The 15,195-nt window shown below is 40.5% G+C and overlaps 1 protein-coding gene across 1 annotated transcript in view; it reads right to left on the bottom strand.

Annotated features, from left to right (window-relative positions):
* Positions 1–3,545: 3,545 nt before the first annotated feature.
* The window catches only part of LOC141808645 (nck-associated protein 5-like), a 50,240-nt gene continuing 38,590 nt past the window's right edge, over positions 3,546–15,195 (bottom strand). Inside the window, exons 12-14 of the mRNA XM_074695317.1 lie at positions 10,533–10,919; positions 7,482–7,577; positions 3,546–6,443 (exon numbers count right to left, since the gene is read on the bottom strand). Of these exons, the coding sequence (XP_074551418.1) occupies positions 6,442–6,443; positions 7,482–7,577; positions 10,533–10,919 (485 nt within the window). The 3' untranslated portion in view covers positions 3,546–6,441. The remainder of the gene's footprint in view (positions 6,444–7,481; positions 7,578–10,532; positions 10,920–15,195) is intronic.

The raw sequence follows: 15,195 nt of genomic DNA, 5'->3' as shown, positions 1-15,195 counted from the left end.
AAAGAGAATAAACCTTAAAGACAATGTAAAGATAGACAGCCACTTTATAAGGCACACCTGTCTAACTGCTCGTTAACACAAAGTTCTAATCAGCCAATCACATGGCAGCAACTCAATGCATTTAGACATGTAGACATGGTCAAGACAGTCTGCTGCAGTTCAAACCGAGCATCAGAATGGGGAAGAAAGGTGATTTAAGTGACTTTGAAATTGGCATGGTTGTTGGTGCCAGACTGGCTGGTCTGAGTATTTCAGAAACTGCTGATCTACTGGGACTTTCATGCACAACCTTTTCTAGGGTTTACAGAGAATGGTCCCAAAAAGAGAAAACATCCAGTGAGCAGCAGTTCTGTGGGTCAAAATGCCTTGTTGATGGCAGAGGTCAGAGGAGAATGGCCAGACCGGTTGGAGCTGACAAAAGGCAACAGTAACTCAAATAACCACTGGTTACAACCGAGGTCTGCAGAAGAGCATCTCTGAACACACAACACGTCCAACCTTGAGGCAGATGGGCTACAGCAGCAGAAGACCACACAAGGTGCCACTCCTGTCGGCTAAGAACAGGAAACTGAGGCTACAATTCACACAGCAACACCAAAACTGGACAATAGAAGATTGGAAAAACGTTGCCTGGTTTGATGAGTCTGGATTTCTGCTCCACATTCAGATGGTAGGGTCAGAATTTGGCGTCAACAACATGAAAGCATGGATCCATCCTGCCTCGTATCAACGGTTCAGGCTGCTGCTGCTGGTGTAATGGTGTGGGGGATATTTTCTTGGCTCACTTTGGGCCCCTTAGTACCAACTGAGCATGGTTTAAAGTCCACAGCCTACCTGAGTATTGTTGCTGACCATGTCCATCCCTTTATGAGCACAGTGTACCCATCTTCTAATGGCTACTTCCAGCAGGATAACGCTCCATGTCATAAAGCTGGAATCATCTCAGACTGGTTTCTTTGACATGACAATGAGTTCACTGAACTCAAATGTCCTCCACAGTCCCCAGATCTCAATCCAATAGAGCACATTTGGGATGTGGTGGAACAGGAGATTCTCATCATGGATGTGAAGCCGACAAATCTGCCGCAACTGTGTGATGCTATCATGTCAATATGGACCAAACTCTCTGAGGAATGTTTCCAGGACCTTGTTGAATCTATGCCATGATGGATTAAGGCAGTTCTGAAGGCTAAAGGGGGTCCAACATGGTACTGGCAAGGTGTCCTAATAACATGGCCGGTGAGTGTATGATTTGTGATACTTAAATGTCAGAAGGCAGTGTATGAATGAAGACAAGGAAAGTAAAAAGTGTTACTCAGGTTTCTTTGAGCCTACATCTCCCTGTTGAACCTGTGTCCCAGTCAGAAATAACTTTCAAACTGAACTTTTTTGTGGACACGCCAAAGTCCTGTGTGTTTAATGGACAGGAAATCCCCCAGGATTATTTAACCAGCTTTTACTGCTGAACCTCTAATGACTGCTTTTTATGAAAAGTCATAAACCAACACTTTAAATCAACATGTGCCTGAGGAGAATATAATAGGCAGTGAAATGCATCATAAGGTTGAGGCAAACAGAGAGGAACACTGCTGCGAGGTTCAGTATGTGGTAGATCAACATGAATCAACACCTGGTGAGAGAAAACAGGATGAATTTTACCCTTTCAAGTGAGCAAAAGATGAATGAGTCTCATGTGTGGTATTTCTTAAAGGGCGGATCCATTCTGATCTCAGTTGTGGTTCTTTGTTCTGATCGGGACTCTATATCAACCTGTTCTTTCCAAAAACAGGACTCATTTACACTTCACCTGCATCATTGCCCCTCCTGGCATACTGCTGCAGAGAGAAGATTCAGAACAAAACTACTTTGTGCTGAGCTGCACTAACGCAGGGTCACATTCTGCTCTGTCATTGTTTCCTGGTCTCAAGAGGAGCAGATTTCAGTCTGCTTAAATCCTCCATCTTAACTCAAAAGTCTCATTCAGAGTCTCCATCATGAGCTCCTTTTAATCAGTGGATGAAACACAGTCTGCACTGCACAGAGGGGCTGTGGGGAAGTTGTTTGTGATTTACTGTGCTAATCAGCTTAATTGGGACGTGTATAATTACACATTAAGACACACTTAAATGTTATGATTCTACTCTGAAGGAACTTTAAATTAGCTAGTGGTCATTTACATTAAGGCAATGAGGAGATTTATACCTAACGACTGAGAAGCTTTTACTCTGAAATGAGACGTCCAGGAGGATAATTAAAGTGAAACCTTGCTGGTGTGAAGGAAAAGCTGTTGAAGCCATCATAAGATTTAAGGCTTGTTCAGGATTTTTGGAGACAAATGTTCCAGCTGAGTGGGTAAAATTTAAAGTTTTTTTTTTTTACCTTATATTTCATGCATGAGGGTGAAATACTGTCTTCTTCAGGCTTCACTGCAAACAGTTTAGCTAAATCTGCACCAGAGGAAGAGTGTCATAACATGAGTGATGGCACACTGGGAGGCATTATGCACAGAGCTTTTAAAACAGAAACACTAATCAAGGATGACTGACCATCAGATCAGACACTGCATACACAATGTGCCTGCAACTTTAAAGCGAAGCTTTTAAAGAAAAGTCCAAATTGAATCCAATTTAAAAGTGAAATATGACAGTTTTCTGTCTTTGAAAAGGGTCATAATGCACGTCTTCTTATCAAATGAGGGTCTATGAATCAAAAGGGAGAATCTCCAGGACGAAATGATTTTAAGGAGCCTTCAAACTTCTGATGAGGCGGTTTATATTGAATGCACAGGACAATAAACAACAACACCATACAATACTTAAGTATATATAATATTCTGCAGTTGGATAAAATATGGCACAGAACAATAAGATTCTGTGATATATTGATATATTCTTCAGTAATTCACTTTTGGCGGGTAAAGTATGATGCAAAGTTGTTATCTTTGCCTGACATCAAGTTGTTAGCAAACATCTTGCACCTCATTCAATTTTTATCTTTTTTACAATACTTCAAATTACCCCCTAAAAAACCAAAGCCCAGCCACCACATGAGACAGATTTAGAAGAAAAGGAGTACAGAAATGTGTTTTTTAAGGGCTCAACAGGAAGCACCATGCTATTTTTTCCCCAGCTCCCATTTTTTTGTTCTGCATAAACAGCAAAATCATTCTGTTTGTGTTTTGTCTGTTAGTTTTCATCTGACAGTGCTGTTTGGCAGCGCAGCAGGAGTTTGCTGCCAGTTTGAGAGACTCTGGTCTGGTGCCTGTGACATGTTGGTGGGTTGTCTGCAAATTGTTTACTTTGAATGAAATCAAAAAATGCTTGCTTTTTTTCAATTTTGGATAAGTCAACAGAACTCCCTGCCCTGTTGTTGTCCATCTTTAATCATGGAAAGTGCCGACACTGTGTCTGAAGTGGACACATTAACACTGGGGGGAAAAATTTGTGAGGCCAGAAAGTTGAGTTAGAAACAACAAAACAACACTTGTCATGTTGTATAAGTACTGAAATAGTTTATTTTTTCCTTCTTTTACATAAAACAAAGAATATAATTAATATACAACTCTCAGTTTGTATTGCTAAGGTGACTGTCACACAAAAAACATCACTGTTATTGGGTTCTGAAATAAAATAAAAACATTTAGAAGGAGCATTACTGTAGTAGTGAGTGAGAATATGTGCAATAAATGGTAAATCACACTCATCAGTGCAGAGTACAAAGACAGGGCGTTTGAGTAAATGTTAAAAAAATACAATACTCTCATAAGAGTGATGCTCTTTTGTTATACGAGCTCTTTTTTTAAAACACAGACACCATGCTCCATCTACCCGTATCAATACAGCCAATCTGTTCCCTGATCCATAAACACCTCGTCTCACTTGTTACATGCTACATATTTCACATTGAGTTCACCTGTATGTTGCTGTCGGCAGGTATGCCGCTCTAGTTTTACAAATATTACTTTCAACATATACATGTAGCAAAGTGAGTTAAAGAGGAGGTAAATGTAGTAAGATGACATGAAGATTGATGTTGTGCAACTTTACAGTACTCTACATCAGGTGAAACTGTCTCTTGTGTTATGAAGAATATGGCTATAGTTTGATATGTAGGTTTAGTTGCATCCATTTTCTGTACATGTGTGTGTGGTTAGCTCAGAGCGGTGTTTGGCAATATGGGTTTTGGCAAATATCTACACATGAAAGGCTAAAGCTGACGAAGGAGTGAGGGGGTAAAAACATCGTAAAGTAGCTAAAACTGTCAAATATGTTAGGATGCATTCAAAAAACACCAAGAACAGTTCTACAGAGGACACAGCATACATTATTCAGAGAGTAACTGAGCAATTGCAGGAACAGACAAAAACTGACAAGAGGAAAGTACTGAGATCAAGTAGTATCCGTACAGAGTTACAGTGAGTTGTGGTGCAGTGAAAGTTTTTTAAGTTGAGGTTGTTTATTGAATCCACAGCATCTATCAGAGACAGTAAACGCATTTTCCCTGAGCTAGCACAACAAAGTCTACAATGTGCCTACTGGGTGCTTTAACTAAGGTTACATGCAAAACTCACTGCTTTGTCTTGATGTCATAACTGTGGGATCATGTCCAAAGATGTCCACTGTGAGTAAAATATGAAGAGTTTCATTTCAAGAGGAGATATGTGTCAAAATACACTGTGAGAATGAAGTTTTAGCTCTGCTTAAAGTCAGAGTGTGCAGCATGCTCATTTGTTCTTTTTTCCTCCTGAAATGAAACTCTCCAAATTACTAAAAACAGTTTCATATGATGCGTTTCTGTGTTTAGAATAAGCCATAGGGTGTTAGCATGCAAGTTTATATCAGTACAATTGTGACAATAATAAAAAAAAGTTTCTGACAAGATAGTGCACACTTCAAAAGATCACATTACTCAGTCTTAGAGCTCATAAATGGCAATCAGTAGTTAGTGCTGTACAGAAAACGTCCTCAGGATGAAAGCTTGCAGTCCTTAGTTTATACGGTGTAGTGTGTGCTGTAGGTGAGACAGTTGTTTAAATCAAAAGCAGAATGAAATGTTCACTCAAAGCTTGTGTTTGCAGGATAAATAATGTTTGTTCAGCAGGATTTTCATTCACGACATCCACAGTTGTGGATCTTCTGGCTCGGTTTACCCTCACTGTACTTCGCTGGACTAAAAACATGTGGACTGTCTTTGTAGTTCTTGATACTTGAATTCTGGTCTCATGTGTGAAAGTCCTGTGTTAGTTTGACCATCAAACATTCCCCCAAAATTAGACTCTCATGTTACATTTTATGACTTCAGATTTGTTCTTACCACATAAATACCAACCATGGCAGTATTTATGGTGCAGAAAGTCTCAATAAAAGAGAGATAAACAAAAAAAGTGTGATTTGAACCCTGGAGAATTGAAGTGGCCGGATGGATTACATTCACTGATAACATCTTGTTTCATTGCAGAAGCTGTGTTTTATCATCCACTGGTAATCCGTGTCGAGTGGTGTGGATTACAGAATGGTTTATCTTTGGATAACAGGTTAAGTAGGTCTCAGCCTGACTTTTTTCTGTTTAAGTCAAGATTTGTCCATTTCCTGTGATTCTTGTTTCATAAACACCAAAACCAACATAACCACATCATCGCTCTTGGAGAAAACTACTCCATTGGTTTCACTCCGCAGACATGTGCAGTGAAGAAGTTATCACCTGTTGATAAATATTTGTGATTGGGGCAAATAAATGAGATATGTGTGAATGTCATTGGAGAAGTCAAGTTTGCATCATTATTTCTGGACCATGTTTGAGTTTTAATGAGGGGAATGTCTTTTTTTAAAGATGTCAGCTGTTTACTGCAGGAGTTTTTATTCAGTCATTAACTCGAGTCTGTGCTCAACATGCGTTCTGGCTTAACTGAAGCAGTTTGCTCTGTTGCAGTAATGTCATAAAAATGTCAAAATTAGACTCCTGGCCACACCATCTTCAACCAAAGGACCACAGTACAGGCATTAGCTCGTGAAAGATGATTGTAGGTACCCATGACAGTGCTACAGCAGATTACACCAGCCAAAAAAATCATCTTTATGTAAAACGTCTACTTCACCAAAGAGGGAAAATGACAGAGGAAAGCCATGTGTGTGTTTAACTCCAGTCCAGAGATGGCAGAGCTGCTACATTTAGAAATTCAATCACCCGCTCACAGCTGGTGCCAACGAGTGTCTGCCAGAAGCTCCATGACTACACCTGAAAGTAAACTCAGTATCTCAGCTCTGCACTGAGCGCAGGTGGACACATACAATACCAAACTCATGCAGTGTCCGGTGATGAGCATTTCATCCTGAAAGAGCAATAGAGTGTCCAAACTGTGGGATTTAGGGATGGTCCATGTGTGTGTGAGGGTGATAATCCAGCTCGTTGTTCAGTTCAGGTTGACTCATTTAGCTTCACAGACTCTGAAATTGGAAAGACAGAGGACAGTTACATCCTTCAGGTTCAAGACCATACAGTTCCCACAGAGATAAAGTTAAGTTAAGAGCAAAGTTGTTGAACTCAGGGAGACTGTCGACCCACTCCTCCAGGAAAAAATCCCACATCATGATTTAAGATTAAAATAGCATCTGCTTTTGTAATCCATTGGACAATGTGTGGAAAACTGTAAAGGTCAGAGATGTTATAGAAAGAAACCTTGTATCCTGGGTTTAATACCTGAATTAAACTGACTCCAGGTTAGATCTTTTGATATTATAACCTTTCTGCACTATGCATCAAACTTGGGCTGTTGAAAATGAAGTTAATGTGACAGTGCAAAAAAAAGTGCTGCAGTTCATCAAGTGTCCACTTGGGGCTGGCTCGAAAAGGCAAAAACCTATATAATGTCCCATATAAAACGTTTAAGTACACAAAATCAACAAGTCAACTTTTTTTAAAGTATTTAATGAAATAAAATAAAAAGTTTTAGGGTTTGCCCTGTTTTAATGATATAGAACAATGAAAATGTCTTTATCTCCATAGTTTTTAGCTACAGTGTTAGTTTGAAATGATTAAGTCAGACTCTATCTGACAAAGCTACAGGAGCCAGATTCTCCATTTATCTTTACCATCAAAGGAAACTGTAGAAATACCTTTAGAAACCATCTCTTTTATTAATAAAGCACTGAAATAAAATTCACCACTTCACGCTCATAGAATTAAGACCATGATTTTTTTTAGTTTTTCAAAAACTAGGTACTTCTGTGTTAGGTTTCTCATTATGTTTTTTCTTAAGCACAAGATTCTTTGATGTTTTCAAGGCCAAAAGTTTATCAGCAGATGCGTTTTAGATATACTTTTAAAAGCTCCTTTTTTCTGGAACAAATATTTTTCTGCCATCCTGTCAGACAGTTAGGTCAAACAAAACTGTCATAATATCACATTTCTGTTTGGTATCCTGCAGGGTTTCTTTGTGTGATCTGAATGCATAAGCTAAATGAATCTGCTCCTTTGTGTCTTACAGTTTGCGAGCTGAAGTCTCGTTTGTTCCTTCTGTTGGCTCGGCGGGACTCGTGTTTTGGATTTGATGTACGTCATTTTCTTTGGTTCCATTGCTCCTGGAAAAAGGAAAAAAAGCAAAACTCATTTCAAGTTTTCCTTACAGTGAGTTTTCTCACCAGTTGTGATGAGCAGTCGCATGTGTAGTGTGGAGGACGGGGAAACACTGACAGACTGACACCTGACACCTTCACACAGAGCATGATTAGCACTCTGAATTCATACAGTCAGGAGATCTGTGTGACGCTCAGCCGCTGCAGCCTGACATCCTGAAAGATGACAAAATTATTCTGACTTTAAAGCAACAACTACCTGGGCTCCAGTCAGGCAAAACATTACTTTAATGTAGCTTAAATGTGCTAGTGCCAGAGTGAAAGTCTGGGATTAAAAGTGTTCATAGTTTCCAGGAAAATACTGTATCCCTCAAGAGGCAGATTTTAGAAATAAATCACCACAAAAAGCTTGGAGTAGATGCAAGGTTGGCATCTTCACTTTCTTAACAAAGTCTCCAGGTCACTTTTTTTTAACAAGCTGTCTTAAGTGAATCAAATCTGCCAGGGAACAGTTGTCATCTCAGGCTGCTATCTGCCTCGGGATTCTGTTTTTCGTGCAAGAACTCAAAGCTCGAAAGTCTCAAAGCAACAACACAACATGACTCTTTAAGAACAACACTGTGACAGTCAATCAAGTGAGACGCAGCTGCTTTAACTGAGATTCAGCCTATTTAGTAATCATCTCCTCCTCAGTGTCCCTTTTTAAACTGTGCAGATTAAAATAAAAGTTGTGCGTCATGCCGAGAAGCCTTCAGGCTGCAGACTGGAAACATGACTCATTAAAACCATCAGCACATTACAGACACAGCTCCTCTTGACAGTGAGGATGAGTGTTTGTCTTTGGCACATGCTGTGTGATCAGTACACTGAACATAGCTGTGACTGCGCCGTGTACTCCTGCAGGAAAGCAAGCAGTGTGGAGATAAACGCTGAGGTTAGTGCAATGACACTCTGTGATCACTGCTGCTTTCAGAAGCTTATTAAAAACAGTCTTATATATTGGAATTTGTTCTGTCTACTCCAGATAGTGAAACCAAATCAGAGAACCTGACAGGAGTGACTCATTGGTAAATGTATTTTGTCGTGTGAATGAGGCTCTCAAATGTCCTCAGAATGCTCTCAAAAATGAAGAAATGACTGATGAACGGCCGAGCAAAACACTGAGTGGCTGCCAGGAAGATTCCCCACCTGTACTGTGCCCTATACATCATATTTCATTGCTTCTTCTGGTCGAATCATTTTCTAAAGCTGTTACTTTCATCCTGTTTTAAGAAACAGCAAAAAAGCAAGACGAAAAAACCCCACTGTCCAGTGCCTAACCTTAAAGATGCTATGAGGAGGATCTGTTTTGGCCCGAAGTCTCTGCACACTGTCGTGATTAACTTTTGGTGAGGTGTGTGTTTGTTTTGGAATTGAATGGAGATTGGATTGAAACAAACTTTCTTTAATCAAGACAACTTTTTAGTGGGTACAACACGCCAAGGTAAGGGGCTTATCAGTACAATTATGTAGCGCTACATTTTGAAACGTGACGTCGAGCAAACGTTTTAGCAGCCGGCTATATGTTAGCAAGCCCGGTGCTCTGAAGTATCTGTAGGCTAATGTGACAACAAGTAAACACTGTAAGTTTGTAAGTAGTTTAGCAGCCGTTTATATTTAGCGTAACTGGCAGCTCTAAGGCAGCTCTAAGACAAGTCCGTAATGTGTAAATAAACGCCTGTAAATCCTGGTTAGCTATGTCCTGCCAGTCGTCTACCAAGCAGAGCTATGAGCATTTTATTGATAGACTCTCAAGACCACTGCAGAATAACTGCTGACTATGGGTTGGAATGAACGTTATCATAAACAGCTTAGCCCCAGTGTTATGGAGTGATACAGCCCAAGCTAAAGGCTAATTAGCCTTTCTGACAGTTTGTCTGACAGTTAGGCTCCTGTGTCCACCATCACTACAAAATTAATCACAGAAATCGTTTTTCAGCAGAGAAAAACACTCTGTGTTTTAACTCTTCTCACTACTAAACTTTGTCAGCCGGTGTGGTGTTGAAATAAGCTGCGTTTCCACCAAGCAGTACGGGTCGGTTCAGTACGGTTTGGGACGGTTTGGGACAGTTAAGTCTCATCCCGTTTGCGTTTCCACAGCAAACTGTGCCCTCTCGTGATGGGCGGCGGTAAGCCGAAAGCCGGAAGCCACAGCTGGTAAACAATAGCACGACGCCGTAGCAGCTTACCCCGCTATTAAATCCAACAAAGAAGAAAACGCGACACAATAAACAAAGGGCACGGATGGAAGACATGCAGCATTTCGTCCTCTCTGTGATTTTCATGTAACTCTCTGTTACAAAGTGCAATCGAGCTTCGTTTCAGAGAAGTCTGTGAGCTGCCAGGAGAAATGCAGCCGCTGTTGGGGTAAGTGACGATTCTTTTGACCAATCAACCGTCTGCAGTGTGTTGCTCCACCTCCCGAGAGCGGATCGGTTCAGTCTGGCACCCATACGAAAGGGTCCCAAAAAAGTGGGACGGCTCATCTCGGCTTTTAGGGATCCGTCCCGGGATGAGTCAGTGGAAACGCCGCTAAAAGCGCACCGTACCGAGACGAACCGACCCGGACTGCATGGTGGAAACGTGGCTATAGAAACCTAGACGTGCTGTAGATCACTCCGGTCCTGGTTGACCCAAACTGGAAGCTAAGAAGTAGTAATTTAAAATAACCTGTAACTAACAACATTGGTGCTGATAATCTAATTTTAAAGGTTAGATTACATTCAGGTATATATATAGAAGGGAGCCTTTTTTAAGATCACTTTCAAACTCCTCACAGCCCCTTTCAGTGAAGTCTAAAGTCTTAGTGCAAAACATTTCTGGCCTGAATCCATGTTTTTGAAAGGATGAAAATCCTTCAGGCATTATCTTTATCACCTGCAGCCCAAACATGTATCTGCAGCATTTGTGTCTTTACCGTACCTGGTGGCGGTCTGGGCAGCCTGTTCTGGGTCTCACACACACTGGCAGAGGTCATGATGGGTTCACACTGGGGTTGAATGGGCTGGAGGAAGGCCACAGTAGGGAAAGGCACTGACTGGATATGGGTCACAGAGGAGTCGGACAGGGAGCTCGACACCCCTGTGAGGCTGCCGTCCTTAAAGCCGGAGGGGATTCTCCACCGGGGTAACGGGGAAGGAGACACGTCCTCGCTGGAGGAACCGGGAACACTGGGAGGACTGAGGGATGGCTCTGGGGTAGAGGAGGATTTGGGGAGGAGGTGCAGGATGGAGGAGAAGAAGGAACAGGATTCAGGAAGGGGGATGGTCCCAATTCCACTGTCCAACGTTCGCATCTTGCAGCCGGGGCCTGCGGCACAAGGAGAACAGTTGAAGTGGCTCAGGGGGAGCAGGAGGAGGACAAGACGGAGCACAATAGGAGGAAACAACAGGGTAACCATGGTTGAAGTGGAGCTGAAGAAACATTAGAAATAGACGTATTCTTCTCTGTCTCTCAGGAAATCAGGGTGAAAAAGTCCTTCTCAGAGGATAAACTATTTCATGTTCTGATGGATAAAGTGTTCAAAATCATTACTGAGGATGTGAATCTGCAAAAACTATCAAATGAAAGCAGCTTTGCTAATCGATAATAATGGATCTTCTCTGCTGCATCATTTGATTGTTCCCCTCATCTTCTTGTTATTCCTGCCACACTATTCTCACTTTTCTGTTCCTCTAAACAGAAGATCTTCGTCTTGTTCGGTCTCTTCAAACCAACATAGTTACTCTGTACTGTGTGTTTTTTTTTAACACATTGATTTATTGATTGCTCCTTTAAAAAAAAAGAAAAAAATATTGTTTCAAACTTTTTAATTACACCTAAGAGGAGGCAGGATGTTTTTTTAAATATTTTTTTTAAATCAATCATTTTTGCAGCCCTGTGCAAATAAAGCCCACTTGAACCACTGCTTTTTACAGATGTTGTTTCATGGATGTGTTTACACCGAGCATGCATTGATCACACTGTGTATGAAATGCTCAGAATGGCTGATGAAACGATCTTCAAATACACCTTGAATGTGTATTTAATATCTAACATCAGTCAAACAAACAGTTTGAGATACAGACAGGCTTTACTAACTGGAAAAAAATGTTAGTATTCATGATAGTTGTTTTTAAAAAAAAAAAAAAAAAAAAATTTGGAGCCTTTCATTAACTTTTACTTCCACTTCTGCTCAGCTGCCTTTGTGTCAGAGTCATCCATCTTTCAAAGAAAATGATTCAGCCATCCATTGAGTGAGCACAAATCCAAAATAGGAAGAGATTTCCTCGAGCTGTTGCCATGTTTTTAATATGAACCCTGTAGCAGGAACCTGAAGGCAATCAAACACTCCAGCAAAGGCAACAGCTGCTCCCCTTTATTAATTAAGACATACACACAGGAGACCTTACACCACCGTCAAAGCATCTACAAGCTGTTTCCACACTTTTTCATCAGAATGTTCCGATTATTAGTGAAAAGATAAATGTGTACATTGCATGTAAGATATTAACAACATTGTACTTGGAGTCAGTTACAAATGCCGGCATTAAAACAATAAACACACTCACACAGTGTCCATGGATTGAAGATGATCTTAAGTGTCTCTGTGTGTCAGTGAAGCAGCACTTAAGATGAAAACGGTTATTTTTATCTCGTTGTAAACAAGTACAAATTATCCAATAGAGAGGACACAGAAGAGACGTTATCGATCAGTTTGTTCTTAAGTTGAAGTTAACAAGAACTGCTGTGACACGGTCTTCTCTGGAAAGACAGAAGCGGAGCGCCTCACAATTGATTGGTTTCAACATCCCTTTAACATGAACGCTGGTGTTTCTGTCCACCTCGCTTCTTCTCTCAACGACACCACGCTCGATCAATACGTGCTCGATGTCACAAGACAGCCCTGTGGAAAGGATCTTATCCTAGTATATGAAAACACAGGGTGTCATAAGCATGAGGTTACAATAATAAAGTATAGAAGTCTGTATATTTCTGTATGAACGTGAGTTAAGGATGGAGAAGCTGGATTATGTGTATAGTGTATGCCTATATTTGAAGGCTTGTCACCACTAAAGCTCCAAGAAGCAATGAAAACATGACCATGACCTTTGTTCTATAAAACTTTGCTCATCTTAAACACAAGCCTTGAGAGAACAGTATAAGTTTTTAATGGTCTTCTAAATTTTTCCTATTATGTAATTAAAAAAAAAACTTTCATAGTTTATCTTCCTATTTTAAAGATTTTTTTTTAGTTTAAGGGAAAAAATATGCAGCAAAGGGCCATGCACATTTGAACCCCTAAACTAATCTGACCACCCCTCTTTTGTCCGCAGTTAGACTACATCTTTGTCTGTCGATTTTGTAAAATTAAATAAAAAAAAGTGTGGTGCTTGTTGGATGAAAAAAACTCCTCTGTCTCTGCAAAGAAATATTTACACCAAGGACAGAGGAAAAAAGATCCTGTAGATTTTTTTACTCAAATAAACAAACACTGAATTTATGCAGGAGACAGTACACTGTAAAAAACAAGTAAAATTCAAGTTGGAAATGAAACCTGGTGGTGCAAACTGATCACTCCAACCTCAGACCCTAAAAGATTTAAAGTGTGTTTTTTACTCTCAAGTTTGGCACCAGAAAAAGTATTCAAATTTTGGTTGGGTTAAGGTTTACTTATTTGTGTTTGTCATTACAATGATTGAGTTTAAAAAGTGCTCTGTCAACTTTAAAACAGACAGCCAAATGAGTTTACGCCCAGTCTGGATGCTACAATGCTGCTAAGAGCTGAAGGCAAAGTTAATTGACTCTGTTGTGGCTCGGATGAGCGTGCTTTGCTGCTGCACTGCTGAAATTTTAATGATGTGATTAACCCCGGAGGGCAGGAGTCCAACCGTACCAAACATGCTTGATGTTTATGGTGGCTTGCCGATGGTGTCACTCTGGTCAATGAAATTTCAGTAAGGTGTGTTTCCAGTTCTCTGTCTGAGCAAAGTGGAGACTTTTGTCTGCTGCTGTTTTTAATTTAGCAAAGCGATCGTGATGGAGTAAGGTCTAAATTAAGTTTTGCTTTCTGCCAAGTTTCTCCCCTGACTCGCCCACACTGCATCCCTCTGCCACCTTTTGCTTTAACAAGGTACTGAGTGGAAAATGTTTATGTGTGGGTTGAGGCGAGCTAGACAGATCACATTTTGACCTTAAGTGTTATTGATTGGCAAGTCGATCCAAGCCATACACAGTTCCAGTGTTGTGACATGTTCAGGATACTTTCTAATCCAAAGTTTTGGACCTCACCGATGATGGTTTGAAGCCCATAAATCATTCGTCAAATGCTGTTACAAACTGTACACACATGAAGGTAAGAAGAACTACTCTGAAAGAGACATTTGATCTGTCTGATCGAACTTGACAATTGAGTCAAAATGTGGTTGACTGAGGAGAAAACATCTTTAACTATAGCAGCAAGATACACCACAAACTAATGAGGAGCAGAAGTCAAGAGCTGAAGTGCTGGTAACCTTTACCTGAACCTGTCAGCCTTGAATGTATCATTATTGTCTGACACATTAATAGACACAATTATGTACTTTTCTTTCTGAAAGTTCATTTTTTCATGAAAAAGTTATTGTACAAGAAAACAGAAAACAAAACCTCTTCTCTAGCCGTATTGAATTTAGCCTTATGTGAGCAACTCTGACGCCCACGTACAAAAGTAGTGAGACCATTAGATAAAGATCTATTCACGAAACACAAGGGTCCAGAAATGATTAAGAAAATATCAGGAGTTCAAGTGTCACTGAGCTATAGCAAAATCTGTGTGTCCATTTTTCATTTAGCCTGTCCAGGAGGCTGCTCAGGCCACGGCATGGATGAATAACTTCATCCTGATGGGATGAGTCTGTGCATGCATTTTCAGTGCATGGGTCTGTGAAGATGAGCGGTCAAGGCTGTTCACAAAATCACCATCAAAAGGCAAACCCTGCGTGAAACACAACAGTGCTGAAATGGTTCTGTTTAAAATCACCACCAAAAACAACAAATATATATGCAGAGGAGGAAGAAAACCACAACAAGAACGAAAAACATGGCAGAAAAGCACACACTGACAAAATCCAGCATTTTGCCTCATTGTTTGACTGCGGACAGCATCATGTTCATGACTTACACACATCTGTCATATTTGGTCTTCACTTCTGTCTGCAAACTGTAAAATGGTAAACACAGACAAGGCCTTCAGGCTGGCGTGCTCACATTGACACGGCATACATCGCTGTCAGGTAGCCAGGTTTTAATTTTATACAGTCACCAAGCTGAGAGATTGACTGTTTAAAAAGTGAGGTTGTATGAGGTACTTCTCAATAGTGATTGTGTAGACCTGAACAGCTGGTGCACTGCAGGTGGAAGAACAGTTAAGTGCAACTACTAAAAATGATGGAAAGGTTTGTGACAGTAGATTAACATGCTGACAATTTCAAATCAGAACATCCTGATGCACACACTTCACGTTTGGACTGGACTGAGTTGCTGACTTGGTAGCAACAATTATTGACATCATACAGCCCCACTTTTAAAAAAAAGGAACTATCCCTTTAAATTGGGATCCTTTGCT

The sequence above is a fragment of the Halichoeres trimaculatus genome, unplaced genomic scaffold (assembly GCF_033239565.1).
Source record: "Halichoeres trimaculatus isolate MK-OKI-2021-1 unplaced genomic scaffold, fHalTri1.1 fHalTri1_scaffold_19, whole genome shotgun sequence".
Taxonomy (NCBI): Eukaryota; Metazoa; Chordata; class Actinopteri; order Labriformes; family Labridae; genus Halichoeres; species Halichoeres trimaculatus.
This window is presented reverse-complemented; position numbering and strand designations above follow the sequence as displayed.